We start from the raw sequence: 19,216 nt of genomic DNA on the forward strand, positions 1-19,216 counted from the left end.
GTGGTCGATGACTCGAGCTCTCGGCCCTTCGAGCTTTTATTACCCGCCGCTCCGAAAAGGAATAATCATATCTGCCGTATAACTAATCCTTCTCACTGTAACAAAGAAATAAAGAGACCAGCTAGGCGTATTCTCCGCATCTCTTAATATTATTTGAGCTCGAGGAAACTCGAATTCACGAATAATATACGTGAGTCTATGCAAGCGTTACACAGGTATTCACTTAAATTTTTTTTTTATTAACTTAAAATGTTTTAGAACTAAAAAATTAAAAAAAAAAATTTTTTTTTTCTTTAACGAGAAATGTAAATTAATTTATCCATCCTGCTCATGTGTCGAAATTTTTCAAAGGTGCAGGCTCTCGTATTTTTCTACGATACGTGAGTCTTGCGCGCCGCTAGGTATGAAACTGTGATAACGCCCCATTGTGCGAGCCGAGTCAACAAAAGCGCACGCATGAGATTGCTTCAATTTCTGAAACGCGAAAAACGAGGAGAGAACAATCCGAAGATGGGAACACGTGTGGACATGTGGGGTAACGATTTATGGAGTATATCTATTAAGAGCAAAAGAAACAGGACGACGTCTGAAAAGTGCCATTCCAACAAGTTAGCAATTATTTAATAATTTTTTTTTTTACCAGCTTATTTTCGTAATACAATGCCTTTTATTTACTTGTTTATTTTTGATAAAAATTAGGGACGTGAAAGTAATATAATTTTATTTTTTAAGTTTGAGCGAAAGGATAAGATAAAGTATCTGTTAATGATAATGATTCCGCGCTCGATCTCTTATTCCTTCCGCCAAATATCGTAGCTTTCTTCAGGCGCGAAATTATATTAAGGATAAAGGTAATTGCATATTAATCTGAAAGCCAAGTGCTAAAACATCCAAAGTCCGTCGCGATTAATTATCATATTGATTTACCGCCGAAGAAAGGCTTTTCATTGTGCGCCGCCAACACACATATAACGGCGGTGTGCTAAAGCGAGTGTTACGCAACACGTTAAAATGATGCAAACGAGCTGCGACCGGTCGAGCTGTGTTTTTCGATAATGTACTAAAAAGATAACCCTTGCAACACGCCGTTATCGTTACGTTTTCCAGAGGATCGGCAACCTTTCGTTCGACATTCTTTTCCGGCCTCGCATCCGGAATGTCGTCGGAAATCGTTTCCTATCGCTCGCGACACGCATATTAAATAAATTCGAATACGTCTTGCGAGACACTGCCGAGCAGTTTCTAAAGAGTTCTGGATAACACGTTCATATTCGTATCGTTCATATTTAATTAAAAATCGCAATTGCCTACAAATTCTTTTTCGAATCTGTAGGCAATTGCGATTTTTAATTAAACGACGATAAGCTCTAACGATGCGTATAAACAATGAATCTGCCCGCGTCATGTTTAATACCTATGATGAAGTCTTTTAATATATTTCTATTTTTTTCCTTTTTTTTCTCCTCAGTCACCTTTCGAAGCCACTGAGTAGGAGTACACCATCGATGGCAGCTGGCGGCGCGCAAACTCCGGCAAAGGTTAGCAGATCCTCGTCGAGGTCGTCGCCGACGTCTACCAGCAGCGCGAGACAGAAGAAATTCAATAGGCATTTCACACAGGTAAAGACTCATTTCAGGTGATACTTCCATTTTCTTCGCGTTCACGAATAGGTACAACAGAGAACACTCGATCAATATTACGAGGCGTTCTCTTTCTCTTTCTCCTTTTTTTATTTTTAATTTTTTTTAAATTTTTAATTAATTGACGAGAATTAATTATTAATTAGAAGTTTATCGGAATTCGCGGTCACACGGTTTATCTTGACCCACGTTACCGCTGAGTATACGCTTACATACTACAATGTCGCATATGCAAGCTGAATTATTAATGAACGCAATTACGGCGCGATAAGAGAAGAGACCTGATGCTCGACGAATATTTGATAAACAAGGTTTCGCGTGTCAGCTTGAAACTGAATCGGTCTTGGAGGCAAAAGTGTCAATCGGTAGGTAATGAGTGCACAGTAATTTAATCAGTCTTAGGCGCGATAAATTATGCGCGTTCTCGGAAAGAGAACCCCAAGGGCTCTCTGCAAGAAAGTTAAAAGCTGCTGTTATTCTAGCGCGCCGATTTCTTCGCTCATTTTCCATCGCACACTCGGTGCAGACTAAGTCGCGACGTTCGAGTTTGTTTTACTCGAACTTTCAGACGAAGGCCTCCTTTCCGTTTGAGAGGAAAGGAGCCTCGTCGCTTTGGCAAAAGGGCAGTGCCGACCTAATCCCTAGTCTTCAAAATTTCGGTATCAGGTAGCGGAGGACGAGCGCGTGCTGAATTACTACAGCTGCGCTCTGGTGGGCGACATCCTGCTGCAAGGCCACTTGTACATCACACCCAACTACTTCGCCTTCTACAGCAACGTGTTCGGTTACGTGACGAAGCTGCTGATACCGACGGCGTCCGTGCTGAAGATAAGCAAGGAGAAGACCGCGCGTATCATACCGAACGCGGTGGCGATCACCACCGAAGACGAGCGTCACGTCTTTTGCTCTTTGCTTTCGCGCGACTCCACTTACAAATTGATGAAACAGGTCTGGGACGCGGCGATGGAACCGCAAGCGACAGAGGACGCGTTGCCAGTGATCGACAACGACGACAAGCTTCTACCGCCGGACAGGCTGCTGGTCGACGAGGACGAGTCGACGAGCATGTCCGAGAGCGGCACCGATCTCACGGCGGCCACCAGATCGCCGCCTGCTTGCACCGACACCGACGCTGCACCCGTCGCTCTCAACAGGCCCAGTTTGCCCCCCGCAAGGTGAGTCTTCCAGTTAGTTACTTAATCCACTGCATCTAGAACGTGGATAAAACGAGCAAAGAAATTCTATTAGTTTTGTTAATTATTTCAAACGAAATAACTGATGGTTTTTAAACAAAAACAAAATCGGTATGCAGTCGTAATGCAGAGAACACAAAGTAATCTTATCTTTACTTTCGTTAAATCGCAATAACGAAAGAATCTAGATAATCTTATCGAGTCTCTGCTCCTTTTTTCTTATGTGTTTTACGCAATTTTACTTACTTTCGCTTCTTTTTTTAAGGCTGGAGACGACAGTGTTGACAAAGGCGTTAACGCCGAGCAAATCCGACAGGCTTGGGTCTCTGTTTACCAATGGGTTAAAGCCTGGCATGGTGATAGCGATACTGGTGGCTCTCTTGGCAGTTCTTTACGTATCGGCGGCTTTAATGATGATGCGCATTGACAGGCTGCACACCGCTTATTTGAACCACCCGCTCGTCTCGCCAGAACGCTTCACGCAGGATCGGTTGTTGCACTATCTTAACACGAACCTGGATCAAATAGTGAAGGTAAATTTTCTCAATTCGCGATCGGTGTGCCGGTACATCTATCTAAATTTATTATTTTAATAATGAAACACATAAATTCAATTAATAATATCGGTGATGAAGTCTCTTTCATCTCAATACATAAATATTGGACACGATTAATTTCTTTTTCAAATAGACGACTAAATTTATGAGCAGTTTTATTTGCGCAACGGTTCCAGGTATTCAGATTTTATCGCTATATACTTGAAAATCTAAGATAATTAAGAAGAACTTGATGTGATCTGCTAAGGTGTGGTTGACATCTAATCGTACGGTCTAGTGAGTGACTATATCACGTTCGCTTGTTATAAGGAAATACGTTTGTAGGTGCGGCAGAGTTTGCAAACGCTATCGCAGCAGTTTGTGACGATGAGCCAGGGTGGTAGTCATCAGACGGGTCCGGCTGGCGGAGTGGTGGAACCAGAAGACGCGCCGAGTTAGCCCTCGACAGTGAGACTCGACTCAATTCAGCCAAAAAACGACACGAGGCCTCGTCGGTCCGCCGGCGCACATAGCATCGCCTCGTAAACGACGACCGTATTATTGTCTTAGTCGTCGTCGTTGTCATCATTGTCATTGTCTTCGTTTTCGTCGCGCTAATCGCCGACGACCGCAAGGGTCGATCCTATGATTGGCCTTCCAAATGGGAGCTATTGTCATTATAGAACCTAGACTTCCATGAGCGTTTTAGAAAGACAGCCTCGTCTCGTAAAGCGAGAGAGACTTCGGGTGCATCTCAAACACTGAGAATGATATATCATTTTCGAGTGAATTTTTGAAGCGAAGCCTTGAATGCCCGCGCGAGTTAAAATCGAGCGCTTACAGATTATAGGCTGTTTTGACAGAAACATATATGTGCATAAGAATACCTTAGGTACACATATACGAATACACATATAGGGAAGAAGAAGCGAAGTGCGCGGGTGGGCAAACAGAGATTTCCGCTCTTTTTTTTCTTTCTTTTTGAGCTAGTCACGCGTGTACCTAAGCCCCGAGGTACGGCGAAAGAAACAGAATGAACAAAATGGTATATGTATATATATATACACGGTTATATACATCTAAAATATCTATACATACAGATATAGATTAACAAACGCATATTTCGCGATTACTTGTTCGTTAATTATGTATTTCGAGCTAGTCGGGCACTACTCTATCACCGCTGCTATATATGAATATATATATGTAGGTATATATGTATATATATAAATATATATATATACATATTTATATATATACATATAAAATATATAATATATTATAAAGATCGACACGTATTATATAGCATCACAATTGGATAATCTTATCTCGATGTTACGCGCAATCTACGCGTTGTGTGACAATACTTCACGATGAAGTATCTACCGAGATATAATAGAGAAGTTTGCTTTTCTTATTCGCCATTAGCTCTTTCAGTACCTGCCTTAAATCTGCATTTAGTAATGATATAAAAGTTTAATAAACTTTTACGAAGTTCCCTGTCCCAGCTATATACTCAATGTCTTAAATCTTGTTAACAATTACGTTCCTTCGCTGTCATTTAACTGAAATTCAGTAAAACGCTATTTGTAAAGGCAATTTCTTCTGTATTAAGCAACAAAATTATAAACATGTGCGTTAAATATTATTAAAGGAAAGGGTAACATAATTTTTGTATAATTAAAAAAAATGTAGACCGGGTTCTTGAAAAAAAACGCAATTTTCTGTTATTACAAAATGAATTCTTTTAATAACTATAAGCCCAGCACAAATCTTCGTAAATGAAGAAAAATGTGACCTCGTAGTTATTTGCTGATATTATTTAAGTAATTTTCAATGTCTTAACAGATTAAATATAAACTATAATATATTACAAATGGAAAGAGGGATTTTTGACAAATTTAAAAGAGAGTTACGGTAAACGAAAACTCTTGCCTAAATATTAGGATTTACATATTTGTATCCCGAGATGAGCGTAAAGGAATATTTACTTAATGACAGTTAAAGTTAAGCGATCATATTGATGAACACTGGCTGTAAAATTGCATTGAATTACGAAGAGGAAGGAACATCCCCATATTTTATTTCGGTACTGAAAGGGTTAAGTTGCGCAGCTCGGATGAACCCGGAGATATGAGAGAAAGAAAGAATGAAAGAGAGAGAGATGTCGGATTCTCTTGCGTGACTGTTCCTACTACACGCTCTTGATTGTTTCTGGAAGTAACGACGACGTATATCTCTTCTGGTTTCGATCACGCGAGTCGTTTGTATCGAAAATGATTTTATTCAACGTCAGATAAATTTGAGAAAATTTAGAAACACAGAAAGGCTTCATCTTTTGGCGTTTTAACTTATATATAACTCGATCAATTTAACTAAAATATTTGACCGAATTTACTTTAATAATATCTGCTTGTGATTTTATTTTTAATCTACGCATGTGTAGATTTTTTTATATATTTATACCAATGTCTAAGATGCGAAAGATCTGAAAACACAGCGATATCTATGGTTTTTTTTATGTTTATTTGAAACAAACGACTCGCGCGCGAAAGTGCTCGCGAAATATTTAATTTACTTGAATAAATTCCGAAATTGATGCACTTTCCGACGGCACAAGGAATGTTTTTTTTTTTAAAAAAAAAACGTTATTGTATTTGCGGTTATCATATGGAAAATGAGAGGATGGAGGCTGACTGTGATAATAGGATCGTGAATGTGCGCGTGTAGAGGCCACGACCGCGCTTAATCCTGTGCTGCGTAAATTTTTGTCTTTGCAAATTAAAAAGAAAAACGTTATACTTACGAAAAAAGAAAGGAAAACGCTGAAATAGTATAATATATTGTTGTGACACATGCGACTCATTGTCGGTAAAAGATTATTTTTATGATTTCTTTTTGGCCCGAGAAAAGAGATAATTGATAAGCGCGATCGTTCTCTCTTCGGGCTTTATATGGAATCTAAGAGAAGTGCTGTTATATTAATTAGCTATATTTATAAGAACGTAAAGGGAGAAAAAAAGAGGAAAATCCCGTAAATGTTTTTTTTTATACGTTGATTTGCATATTGTTTCATAATTAATGGGATATAACGGACGGTATTGCGGTGTTACTTTAAGTTTCGATTTTTTATTAGAAATTATCGTTATACTGGTATTACGTTTTATCAATCGACTACATTAGATGCGTTATTATATTTGCGCAGAGAAACGAGACAACACAAACTTATTTATTCTCTTCCAATTTTCTCTCGGAAACGTCTTCTCATGAAAACGATGTGGTATTTCTTTCGCGTGTCCGAATTTGAAATACACGACTCGACTTTGCGCGCGATGAATATTCCGCAATTTGCGCAAGAGCGTACACGAGATATATAGTTTGACCGTAAATAGAACGACCGTATCGACCGACACGTGTCGTTATTAACAGCTCATTAAAAGACGGAAGTATTCCGACATATACGCCGGAAAACCGCGAACATACGCATAAGAATTAAACTTATAAAACCGCTTTGCTCGAAAACCTTGAAACGGGACTTGTGCCCAAGCCCGATATGTTGTACATTGTGACATATGATAAACCCTTGGAATTTATAAAATACGATCTCTCGATCCATATCTCATACGCTGAAAGATCAATTTTAAGACTCGTCATTTGAATAGATTGCCGTTTCCGCTATCTAGATTTTATTAAGAACTTATCTACACAGATCTGCTTGCAAAATTAATGGAAAGATTGAGATGAGCTAATCTATTTTAAAATTAAAATTGTAATTTTCACAAATTTATAATAGCATGTCTTATCATTGTTTTATTAGTTTTCTAATATTTTATAAATTGAAATTGATGTAACAACTTCATGTCGGAAATTGGCGATCTGTTGTGAGAGAAATTGAGAATGGACGTTGAGACATTTTGCGAGAATCGTAGCCAATATACGCAACAGCCAAGTTCTGTGCCAAATTTGGTAAAAATTGAATGAAATCTCCTTAACGAAGATATACTTGTTCCTGTCAATTGTCGTGCGCTCGTACAGTTTTTGCACCACATTAAAGAGTCGATGTTAAGAACTTGTTTAAAGGAAAGTAATGCCAAATGATATCAAGAATCGTTTAAAAATGAAGCGACAGTTGCCGATTGATTAATCATCCACAAAAATTTTCAACGAAACAATTATCTATTATACAATAATTATTTTTAATTAAAAAGAGTACGCATTCGTGACAAATATAGGTTTTCTAATAAAAATAATCAAACAAAAAAATAAAGATAGTAAATATATGTAAAATTTAAACCTGGATTTCAATTCTGAATAGACGCGTAACTGCATAAAAGTTTAATTTTATGATTTCTTACTTTAAATAATATTTTACATAAAGTATATTGCGTCGAACAAAATTAAGTATTATTTATTGGCAATCTTTGTCAGCTTTTTGTGGGTGATTACAGATTAATCGTATGAATGGACAATGAGATGGGCATGTTTTTTGCGCGAACGAACTTGGACATTGCGGTGGAATCTTGAGAGAGATGATTGAAAGAAAAATGCGAAGCACACAAGACGATAACAATCCCCCCGATCCGGAAATTACTTGAAGCGGATGTTGCGTTAGTTGATTGTATTGAGTAGTCGATAGTATCTATTCCTCGTTCTTGTTTACATATGACTGCTACTTGCCTTACCGTAATGTTTTTAGACATTTTAGATGGGTGCTCAACACACACGGTCCGTTTATTTAACGATATATACGAGTGTGTATGTGTTGCAAGATTGATACTGGAACAGTGCGCTTTGCGTGTCGTCAAAAGTATATCAAAGATCTCAATCGGACTGTTAAGACACGACATTTTTTTAAATTCTAGGTAGCTGTCTGAGACGGGCAGCTGACTAAGAATCGTTTTCTAAATGAGAAAGATATTAAGCCGAGAGGCTTTTCGACGCGATACCCGAAGCGCACGATTGGAGAGAGTATTTGTTAACACTAATATTGCGCGGCAGCAGAGAAGGGAAAGAGATTCGTGCCCGCAATTATCGGATCTCGCAATTATTGCGCGCGTGAAAAGTCGCGTGGCGGAAGGGAATCCAAAAACAATTGCAGACCAATAATTTACTACGTAATTTGTGTAGCTCGATACACAGGACGCAAATAAATTTATGAAAACATATAATACCTTTTTCCTTATCTCTATATTTTGCTTTATTTTGCTGTATTTTATTTTTTCTAACGTCCAAATTATTTTTAGATATACCACTGATGTCTCCCGTGGATCAGCTGATTATTGATGCATTTATTCGTACTACTTTGCTTAATTTGCCGACGACGACCTGCAGTGGATTTTCTCGGAACTAAAATAATTTTATTACTCTATGGTCTATATGGGCTAGACACTAGCGAGCGCCGTTCCCGCCAATTTCGTAGCAACCATTACAAAAAAGGCGTGGCCTTAGAATTGGCGGAAAGCGTGATCCTCCGTGCTACCAACTTACGTCTTCTGTATTTCCGGTATATTCCGAGCGTTTTCAGATACTGCCTATTTGTCATCTTGTTCACTTTGAATTTGTCGATCATTTATATGAGTGCATGACTGAATTATACTGTTTCTCTTTCACTTTAATTAAATATTTTATTTATTCGATTGTTAATATAGGTTTTTAATAACATTACAAGTCTGAGCTTAGGTGCTTCGTAACTCTTATTTCTTATACGTTAAAGAAGTGCTATACGTTTAACAATTTTCAACAATGATCGAATTATGGATGTACGTACATTGAAAAGCTCGAATTGCATATTACTCGATGATAATAAAAATAATAAAATAAAAGTTTTACCGTGGACTAATATTCAGTGATATGTATGTTACACGAGATTATTCTACTGTAGTGGGGATCTGTGGTTTTTCCGGAGGAAGCTGTATCCGATATAAAAAGTACGACGTGTTTAAGAGCCGTCAGTACGCTTGCGGTGTGTAAACTTACGAGCCGATGATCGTTTGCGGTTGCTCTGTGTCACAGTCTATTCCGTTCTTAATTTTTAACATAGGACTTTAAGGTAAGTTACAAATTTTATCTTCTTCTTTTTTATACAGAGAAGTAATGGAGCGATTAAATGAAAAACGACGGTACTTATAACTTCTTAACGATAAAATTAAATATAAATATGTAATTGTTGCAGCAATATTACAATATAATACCGGTGAGCAATGAAAAGTATATTTATAAAAGTTTAATATATTTAATATATTATAAAGTAAGTATATTACTTAATGAATATTATTTCCTTTATCTCTATTTTTTTATCAAGTATCACTCACATTTTAAAATCTCTCTCTACTCGCAATTTTTTTCTGCAATATTGACGACGTTGTTAAAAATTATCAAGCTCGAACGTTCTCACAAAAAAAAAATAATGAGACTTTTTATTTGATTACGATATCATGTAACTTGTGTTGAACGCGATTCCAAAATAAGACGAGGAATCGTAACTTGCGTAACACACGATTCAGTAAATGAAGGGGTCGTCTCGAAATACTGATTTAATTTCTACGTTCGATATAATATACGTACATATATAATATATGCATATACACGTGTAGTTCTCACGAGTAACTCACCGGACGATCGAGAATGCGTGTGACACACGTGGAATCCCGTATTTCACCTGCACAGAGATCGGATTCAGTGAATCAGCGGATTAATCGAGGTCGATCGATCGCCCCTTTGCAGGACACGATTGCGCGCTCGGAATTTCTCTTGAACTTTTACGCAATGTTCTCGGGTGATTTAATGACCGACCAGTCATGCGATCCGACAATGGGAACACATCCTGGCTGTGATCTCATTGTAGCAATATCTGGGAGTGAAATTACAAGATCGCGACCGATGCGCCAGTCATACTTCCGTTCTATTTCCGTACAAATTTGATATCTGACGTTACCATTTCTCTCGCCACGTGCAAACTTGAATTACAAATCTAATGTGAACTCTTTTCACATGTCGTTAGCGAGGCATGTTTTAATTTTTTATTTTTAATCTCTTCAGATGTCATTCGAAGAGCCGTTAATAGTCGAGGCGGTGCATTTGTACGAGAAGAAAAATGCCGAGGCCCATCGTACTTTCAATTTCGAGATGGTCCATCAGGAACCGGCAACTCCCGTTCTTCGACGAGGGCAGGCCTTCCACATAGCCCTGAGATTCAATCGCGAGTACGTGGACGAGACTGATATCGTCCGGCTGCTCTTTAGTTTCGGCCCGAATCCTAATGTATTACGAGGCACCAGGGGTGTTAACACGATCACCAACAGAGACACGTATTTGACCGACTTGGAAGCCTGGGGCGTACGCATGGTCGGCGCTGAAGGAGTCGATATCTCTGTCGAAGTGAGAAGTCCTATAGATAGTCCGGTCGGAGTGTGGCAGTTAAACATAGAAACCAATACTCTTGGCAGAAGGAACGCGCCGTACACTTACAGCTACGATAAGGATATTTATCTGCTGTTTAATCCGTGGCTGAAAGGTACAGAAAGTTTCGAGATTAAAAAATTTAAAAATATCACGCAACTGTAATTAATATTTAATGTAACACAGAGGACCTGGTGTACATGGAAGACGAACAATTGCTCGACGAGTACATCCTTAATGACGTCGGAAAGATATGGGTGGGCCCATGGGGTAGCTCTCGTGGTAGAGAATGGATCTTCGGGCAGTTCGATGAGTGTGTGCTGCCAGCTTGTCAATTATTGCTCGAACGGTCCGGTATCAAAGCGATTTCTAGGGGCGATCCTGTCAAAACCGCTCGGGCAATCTCGAGAATCGTAATATATTTTCGTCCAAAATTATTCCAGAACTGAAAATAATATTCAAGATATTATAAATTTGTAGAAAATTATATTTGACGATTATTAATATATGCCGCAAGATTACTTAAATATATCTTAATTAAAAACAATTAGAAACAAATATTATAATGTTTAGTCTAAGCTCGAAATCTATTATTTTTATCTCATTTAAATCGAACTCTACTACAGTTGTCTTTTATTACTTTTAGGTGAACTCAAATGATGATAAAGGTGTTATAACCGGGCGCTGGGACGGCGAGTACAGCGACGGCACCGCGCCAGCCGCCTGGACCGGAAGCGTGCCCATTCTCGAACAGTTCTGGGAGACCGGCAACGAGGTGAAATACGGACAATGTTGGGTCTTCGCGGGTGTCGTCACTACGGTGTGTCGCGCTCTGGGAATCCCGTCGAGGGTGGTATCCAATTTAGTGTCAGCTCACGACGCCAACGCGTCGCTTTCGGTGGACCGTTATTACGACCTGAATAACGAGGAGCTCGAATACGATCCGAACAATCCCATGGGCGAAGATTCGGTCTGGAACTACCACGTATGGAACGACGTGTGGATGGCGAGGCCGGATCTGCCGAAGGGTTACGGAGGCTGGCAGGCCATCGATGCTACTCCGCAAGAACAGTCGGACAGCTTTTATCAGTGCGGCCCGGCGTCGGTAGAAGCCATCAAGGAAGGCGCCGTCGGCTACAACTACGACGTGACGTTTATGGTGGCGTCCGTGAACGCGGACTTAATGAGATGGAAAGAGGATCCGGAGAGCGATCTGGGATATTCCAAAATCGACTGTAACAAGTACCAGTGAGTATACAAATTTATATTCGTTGAACGCATACTTAGAAAATCGTATCATTCATCAAAGTATGATGGATTATATTTTTAGAATTAAAAACGCAAAATTTTAATTTATAAAAACTATTTAAATTTCTCACCGTGATTATAAGAACTGATTCATTCAATCAATACTATTAAAACGAGTCACACATCAATTAGTGCCCTTGAGTCTTCCGCAGGCCTCCTCTTTACGTTTCATTTGTTATTCTTTTGTGATGATTTCACTCGTCGGTGATTCGCCGATCGTTCATCACGGTGCAAGCAAATTCGTCGCGGACAGAAATAGTTATGACAAACTGCAAAGTCTGAGATACATAAAAACGAGTTAGACGAGTGTGAACGACGGTATCGACCGGCAAAACGGAAAGGCGAGCCTTGCGCAATTTGTCTGATCTTGTAATTCGCAATTTGTCCTTCGATGCGTCGTAAAGCGTGAATTATTGTGCACTTTCAATTTCCATAATTTCCGCGAGGTATGTAGAGACAAATGCAAATAATGTAAAACACATGCGTGAATATAATGTCTTTGTAATGGATTATTCCGCGTACTATTGTTTCTCACGTTTATCTCATTATAGAAGCGTGCTTCCAGCGATTCCGCTTGGATTCTTTTTTCATCGCAATAGTCATTAGTAATTAGTGTTATTATTAATTATGAAGAAATTCCACAATTCTCATCTTTCCCTTCTAAAATATATAATATATATAAAAAGATAATAAAAAGATCTTACCACCACATGCGCTAATAATCAAGTGAAATATATCTCCACAGCATCGGTCGAATGATTCTAACGAAGGCACCATGGATCTTCGATCCTAACGGAGATAAGGATAGGCAGGACATAACGTCACTTTACAAAGCCAAAGAAGGTGCGTACGACTCCAAGCAAAAACGTTCTCATTTCGACGTTGACTCTGTACAGACATTACATACAAATTTACAATCAATCTTGTTGATGAGAGTGTTTAAGTATTTCAAAATTTGAACTACGTTATTAAATAATTAATATATTAATTTATTCGCATGTTAATTATAAGACCCTGTTTCATCTCAATGGAAAACAAGTTTGACTTACTTTCAGGTACCGGGGTTGAGAGATTGACTTTATATAGAGCAGTGCGCAGCACGGAGATGGCCAAAAGATTCTATTCGCTGCCATCGCCGGGTAAAGAGGACGTCGAATTTGATCTCGACGAGCTCGAGCGCGTTAACATTGGGGAGCCGTTTGCCGTGACTGTGAATATAAAAAACAAATCCAACGAAACACGCACTATCCAGGCTATTTTATCAGCCGGAAGTGTTTATTACACCGGAGTTAAGGCAAACCTAGTAAAAAGAGCGTCTGGAGACTTTGTACTTCAACCGAATGCCGGTGAGATTGCTTCTTTTTTCTTTTGCAAGTGCTTGTGATAAACATCTGTAATATTGGAAATAAATGTTTCATTAACGTTAGAGATAAATGGACAAAAACGATAACTCGTTGAAGCGTATCATAATTAAGTAGTGGAATTCCTAGATAATGATAATTTATTGGATAAGAAAAAAAAAATATAAAATTAATTCTTTACTGCGTTATTAATTTTTTTGTATCTATTGCTTCGAACTTAAATGGTTATTTGCAATTTATATTTAGATTAAAAATAGTTTTTTAATTCATTACAGAGGAACAATTAAGACTCACTGTAACAGTGAATGATTACCTAGACAAGCTGGTGGAGTATTGTATTATGAAATTATATTGCATCGCCACGGTCAAGGAAACTAGACAAACTTGGGCAGATGAAGATGATTTTCAAGTTTTAAAACCGACGATCGATGTCAAGGTACAAATCCTTAAAAAAATAATTAAATTAGAACTACTTTCAGAATAACTAAACATTATTATTACATATAAATACCTATCTAAAAATGTTTCTGTTACTAAAAAAACTTATTACCAAAATTGAACCATTTCCAATATTGTAGATCGAAGGTGACCCAGTAGTTGGACAGCCGACGCCCATCTCACTGAGCTTTAAAAATCCCTTAAAAAGGACCTTGACCAATTGCCAATTCAACTACGCCGGACCCGGTCTTTCCAGGAACAAGACTCTGGCCTTCAGAGACGTTGAGCCTGAGGCGGACGTTTACGTGGAACATCAGCTCGTGCCGCAGAAGCCTGGAGAGCAAAAGATAATTGCCACTTTCACTTCGAAAGAATTGGTCGATATCACTGGTTGCGCAACAGTCGATGTCCTTGACGCCGAATAAACGGCGTGACAATTTGGATTTAATTCGATTATAATGTAAATCACTCGGAGTACCAGGAATATCAGACGTATCTGATTAACGTGATATAATTTGTTTCTCGCAGTCAATTCATAATTTTTAAAATAGAGCGACAATATAAATAATTGAACCTTTTCTTCCTTTCAGTATTATTTTTATATATTAATTTTATCACAAAGACATTACAAAATCTTTGACTACTTTGCAAAACATATTTTTGATAATGTATATTTTTAGCTATCGTTTATATTTTTATATAACATAAAGTATGCATACTAAATACAATAAAATATAACATAAGAACTTTTTTTCTTGAAATTAAAAGAGTCAATTTAAATAAATGTCAACGAAATTAAATTTTTTTACTTTGCAGAATAAAAAAATATGTGACGTAAATTACAAAGAGATACTTTTTTTAATCACATTGGAATGAAAATTGTAAAAACCAAAATACTACAGTACAAACGACACAATAAAAAAAAGGAATTAAATTATCACGTGATAAAAGGTAAGTTTTTTCAATCGTTGCGGAAAGTGCTAAAGTTTTACTCGCTGCCCCTTCCGTTTCGAAGTTTTTGTTACGTTCACTTTCCGACAACAATGCGAGAGCATACTTCTCTGGCGGGCGGTGAATCAGTTGCATCAGTGACTTTATGTCTTTGTGATCAGTGAATTCGTTTAGACTCGATTTCATTATAGCTCGATCATTTTTCGAAAAAGTAGAGCCTGCTTCTTTTTGGTCTAATTCGTAATTCTGTGGTATGTAACTGTGTAATAAATCTTTGTTCTCAAACTCGCACGATAGAACAGAAATGCTGCTTCTCGACGAGCACGTTGAGAATTCACTAAAATCTTCTTTGTCCGCAATATGGCATATCGCTTTGGATTTTATGCAATTTTCGCAATTTATGAAAGAATCACTTGTCTCAAGACGCTGCTGTGTATCATGGAACTTTGATGTTTCGTAATCTTGAATCGTTTCTTTATTCTGTTCTCCAGAATCTTTTGACATTAAGTTTTCACGATATATAACAAATGCTTCGTGAATATTCCGCGCACGTTTTGCTGCGAGCTCTAAAGTCATGATTATATCTTTTGAAATATTGTTCTTTTTTAATTCCCACGTAATCGCATCTTCGTTTTGAACGTCGTTTTCGAGATATTCCGGGACCTCTTCGGGAGGACGAGATGTATCGTAGTCATAAATTAATGGTTCAGATCTTGTCAAAAATGAAGTTTCTACTGCAGTGCTATTTGCACCGTGATTATCGGAGCGCTTTGTAGATTCCCGACGTCTATCGATATCAGTATTTGCTTTGTCATTTAGATTGGTAGATTCTAAAATATCTTTACAAGCTTTCTCGTACACAACCTCTTTCGCTTCTTTAGAAGCGTTGTTTATCATTGTTTTTGAAACTTCTACGGCTTCATAATTTTTTAATGTCATGCTTATCTCTTTGTTAAATGTTTCATTGCTGAGCTCACTGTTTTTATTACCATCTTCACTTTCAACATTTATTTTAGTATTATTGACAGTTAAAAGCTCTGAATCAATAGAATTTATAGTTAATTTGTTATCAATCAGTGGATCACTTTCTGTAAAGTCTAGCAGATCGAAGGAAATCTGTACATCATTGTAGGAAACAGAAGTGTTACAACCAATGTCAACTAGATTTGTCTTATTTTTATCTTCAACTTTTTCGTAAAAAGTGAAAACCGGATCTGTCTGCGTACCAATTGATCTTTGAGGTAATTTATTTACTTTATATACGTTTATATCTTTTGAAAAAATTTTATATAACCTACTACCTGGCGAGCAAAGTTCATCGTTTAGTGACATTTGTACTTCCTTATTATCTTCTTCGCAGTTCTTTTTTATAGCATTTTTCTCTGCATTTCCGTCTTTTTTTACGCTATCGTTGACTGTTCTCAATGTGTGAACCACTTCCAAAGTTTTGGTTGTTTTATTACAAGCCTGGATAGACGCAGGATTCCGTTCGATGTCCGCATTATTTGAGAATTTCTTTGGCACTAATTGTGTTTGAAAATATTGCGACTTCAATTTCGGCAGGGTTGGATTCGAGTTGTCATTTTTATTTAAATTCTTTGGATTATTCTTTGATTTCGATTGTTTCTTTTTCGACAAGTTTTTGTAGCTTTGCTGATTCTGTCGTTCCTTCGTTTCCCTATAATAAAATTGCAATTTATAAATCTTGTTACATAAATTGTAATTTACAAAATGTTGAATATAAATATATGTTTCTTACACAGAACTTTTGTAGATTTTTGTCATGTGGTTTGCGCGAGGGTCTTTGTTTTCTTTCATTATCGCCTTGAACTCATCTGCCGATTTTGATGTGGCCGTAGACTCGTTTTTTGAGGCGCTGAAAAAAAGATTACATAAAGTATGCTCAAAATTATTTTAAATAAAAATAAATTAAGAAATAAAAATAAGAATGACCATAAACATATAAAATAAAAGATAATAAATATAATGTATATTACTCGACATGTTCAGTCGATGAATGTTTACTCTTTGACGGGACGAAACATTTTTCCATTAACTGAGACGACTTCTTCGATACTGATTGCAATGATGTTACGCTTTCCGTATTCCAGGTTTTCGAAATGCCGGTTGGTTTCCATGTTTGCTGATTAACAGTGAAATTCTTTTGAAGTGTATTTTTCTTCCGAGTAATTACGTTCTTATTGTTAATTAATTTATCAACATGCTTTGCGTTTTTAGAATCTTGTGAATCGGCACGATATACATCGCTTACTTGTTCATTTTCAGTTCCAATATTTTTCCTCTTATAACTTCTCCTTCTATAAAATTTATGTGAACGATTTGTCACGTTCACATTTTGCGGATGTACTTGAGTCTCGAGTTGAGAGCAACCTTCGTTCGTTAGAGAATTATCAGATTCTTCTTCCAATTCTGTTTTATGGAGAACTTTAATTTTACAACACGAGTCTCCAGGCTTCTCGTTGTCCAAACACAATTGAAACTTACAGGCAACATCTACGGTTGTATGATCTTCGGCAGGAACGCAAATATTTTTTACTAAATTATCTCTTTCTATACCATAGGTATCGTTATTCTCTTTTATATAGTTTGTTTCGTTCTGAAAATCGTCATGCAAGTTTTTTACATGCTTTTCAGGTTTATCAGTAACTTTTGTCTCTAATTTAATTGGACTGCCAGTGCACTTTTTCAGATCGCAAGAGACGGTTGTATGATCTTCGGCAGGAACGCAAATATTTTTTACTAAATTATCTCTTTCTATAACATAGGTATCGTTATTCTCTTCTATATAGTTTGTTTCGTTCTGAAAATCGTTTTGCAAGTTTTCCACATGCTTTTCGGGTTTATCAGTAACTTTTGTCCCTAATTTAATTGGACTGCCAGTGCATTTTTTCAGATCGCAAGTGATGTCTTTGATCAAATCGTTTTGAAGCAAAATGAATGATTTTTTCACGTGATAAGTCGTTTTTATTAGCTCAGTACCGGGATAAAAGATTGTCGCACGACGATCTTGCTGTTCCTTAAGAATCGATAACATCATCTGTAAGCTTCTATTCTGTTTCGTAATGCTGTTTCGTTTCTTGTGAATTGAGCTTCTAAGAATGACTGTTCCCAGTGGCTTTTTTGGTTCGCATACATCTTTAAGCAATGACTTTCTCAATTTCATTGGTGTCCGTGCTTTCATCAACGAAGATTGAGTGTGTCTGGCAAAATGTGGCCGAGTGTGGGCATTACTTGTAGTATTCCCGAGTCTCAACATTTTTCTGTTTAAAAAAAAGAAAAAGATTTTAAGTGTAAAATGAAAGAATTACATTACAGATTGGAATTTGTTTCCTACATTCTCTTACTTTCTTAATAATGTACAGACTAAAACAAGTCTTCGAAGTGGTCTTCGCGATTTTAACGCAGCTTTTTGTTCTTCTTTATCTCTTTTTCAAACTCTAAAAATAAAACAAATATTTGTAGATATTTTCTGGGATAACAGTCAAGCCAGAGATATACTTGAAAAATACTATCAAATATTGTCCGAACAACACAAGATACATCTACAGTACACATTAATTACATAAAAGAAATTAATAAAGGAATAAAAAGAGAAGAAAATACAGAAAGTACACGTACGCGGATTTACGAATTTACGGTTACTAAACTACATTTTCGTCTTTAGAACCGAAGAAATTGCGATAGAGGCACTGGTAGAATTATTTCCTGTATCGATACTGATCAATAATATGTAGACATATACGCGCGTAGAGAAACGAATAAATCTGCATGCACACGCTTTCCGAATAACGAAAAATCATGATTACATTACGAGCTGCGGTCCCATAATTTGACACGAGAGGCTGCGAGAGGCTTAGGTCTGACGTCTCAGTTGTCACAAAGAAGAATGCTAACAGAAAAAAAAAGTAGAAAAAAACAAAGGAAGCGTTCAACGCTTCGATTCTAAGCCAATCGGTTAAGTACTGAGGCAAACTCGCCTTGAGTTATTGCCATTGGTTGCGTTCGGCAGAAAAGACTGTCTTGCGACTGTTTTAAAAATCGCGAATCAAATTAATATATGTACATTCTTAATTTTAATCGATATATCGGGAGATTACATGCCAACCGAACTCACGGTTTCTATTAGCATTATTAATATCAAATAATAATAATACTAATAATTAATAGGTATTTGATATAATCGCTTTATCGTAATATTGACAGCCCGTCCTAAATATCGTAAGAAAACAACTGGTTCACCTAGTTTCATCTCCATGACCCAGTTTTCCTCCGCATATCCCCCTCTTGCTCTCCTCCTTCTTCTTCCCTATCCCTAGTCCGCTGAAGTCTGCCGCTGCCCTAGTCCGTAGAATCAGCTGACCGCGCATACT

The 19,216-nt window shown here is 37.4% G+C and overlaps 3 protein-coding genes across 10 annotated transcripts in view; 2 read left to right on the forward strand and 1 right to left on the reverse strand.

Moving 5' to 3' along the window:
* LOC139108678 (uncharacterized) overlaps nucleotides 1-8,537 on the forward strand; it is a 36,938-nt gene extending 28,401 nt beyond the window's left edge. Inside the window, exons 5-8 of one of the 2 annotated variants that reach the window (XM_070667169.1) lie at nucleotides 1,469-1,619; nucleotides 2,286-2,815; nucleotides 3,099-3,366; nucleotides 3,715-8,537. In XM_070667169.1, coding sequence (XP_070523270.1) covers nucleotides 1,469-1,619; nucleotides 2,286-2,815; nucleotides 3,099-3,366; nucleotides 3,715-3,828 — 1,063 coding nt within the window. In that variant the 3' untranslated portion in view covers nucleotides 3,829-8,537. The remainder of the gene's footprint in view (nucleotides 1-1,468; nucleotides 1,620-2,285; nucleotides 2,816-3,098; nucleotides 3,367-3,714) is intronic. The other variant, XM_070667170.1, reaches the window with a different exon arrangement.
* A 784-nt stretch (nucleotides 8,538-9,321) lies between these two features.
* On the forward strand, nucleotides 9,322-14,658 carry LOC139108677 (hemocyte protein-glutamine gamma-glutamyltransferase). 2 transcript variants are annotated; one of them, XM_070667168.1, is made up of 9 exons: nucleotides 9,322-9,418; nucleotides 9,542-9,562; nucleotides 10,408-10,882; nucleotides 10,954-11,180; nucleotides 11,414-12,015; nucleotides 12,821-12,918; nucleotides 13,131-13,421; nucleotides 13,712-13,872; nucleotides 14,015-14,658. In XM_070667168.1, the coding sequence occupies exons 3-9, from the start codon at nucleotides 10,408-10,410 to the stop codon at nucleotides 14,297-14,299; spliced, it is 2,139 nt and encodes a 712-aa protein (XP_070523269.1). In that variant the 5' UTR covers nucleotides 9,322-9,418; nucleotides 9,542-9,562; the 3' UTR covers nucleotides 14,300-14,658. The 2 variants fall into 2 exon arrangements, with proteins under 2 accessions (XP_070523269.1, XP_070523268.1); XM_070667167.1 differs by lacking the exon at nucleotides 9,542-9,562 and having other exon boundaries at nucleotides 9,326-9,418.
* On the reverse strand, nucleotides 9,582-19,213 carry LOC139108673 (uncharacterized). Of its 6 annotated transcripts, none has more exons than XM_070667162.1 (12): nucleotides 19,086-19,213; nucleotides 18,653-18,735; nucleotides 17,098-18,106; nucleotides 16,823-16,968; nucleotides 16,585-16,701; nucleotides 13,987-16,503; nucleotides 13,750-13,881; nucleotides 13,125-13,466; nucleotides 12,780-12,963; nucleotides 12,147-12,353; nucleotides 11,408-12,000; nucleotides 9,582-11,212 (listed from the first exon to the last, which is right to left on the reverse strand). In XM_070667162.1, exons 2-6 carry the CDS (start codon nucleotides 18,670-18,672, stop codon nucleotides 14,733-14,735), a joined length of 3,063 nt encoding a protein of 1,020 aa, XP_070523263.1. In that variant the 5' UTR covers nucleotides 18,673-18,735; nucleotides 19,086-19,213; the 3' UTR covers nucleotides 9,582-11,212; nucleotides 11,408-12,000; nucleotides 12,147-12,353; nucleotides 12,780-12,963; nucleotides 13,125-13,466; nucleotides 13,750-13,881; nucleotides 13,987-14,732. The 6 variants fall into 6 exon arrangements, with proteins under 6 accessions (XP_070523263.1, XP_070523259.1, XP_070523258.1 ...); XM_070667158.1 differs by having other exon boundaries at nucleotides 9,582-10,875; nucleotides 10,959-11,212; nucleotides 16,823-18,106; nucleotides 19,086-19,200; XM_070667157.1 differs by having other exon boundaries at nucleotides 16,823-18,106; nucleotides 19,086-19,200.
* Nucleotides 19,214-19,216: the final 3 nt, after the last annotated feature.

Source organism: Cardiocondyla obscurior, linkage group LG15 (assembly GCF_019399895.1).
Source record: "Cardiocondyla obscurior isolate alpha-2009 linkage group LG15, Cobs3.1, whole genome shotgun sequence".
Classification (NCBI taxonomy): domain Eukaryota; kingdom Metazoa; phylum Arthropoda; class Insecta; order Hymenoptera; family Formicidae; genus Cardiocondyla; species Cardiocondyla obscurior.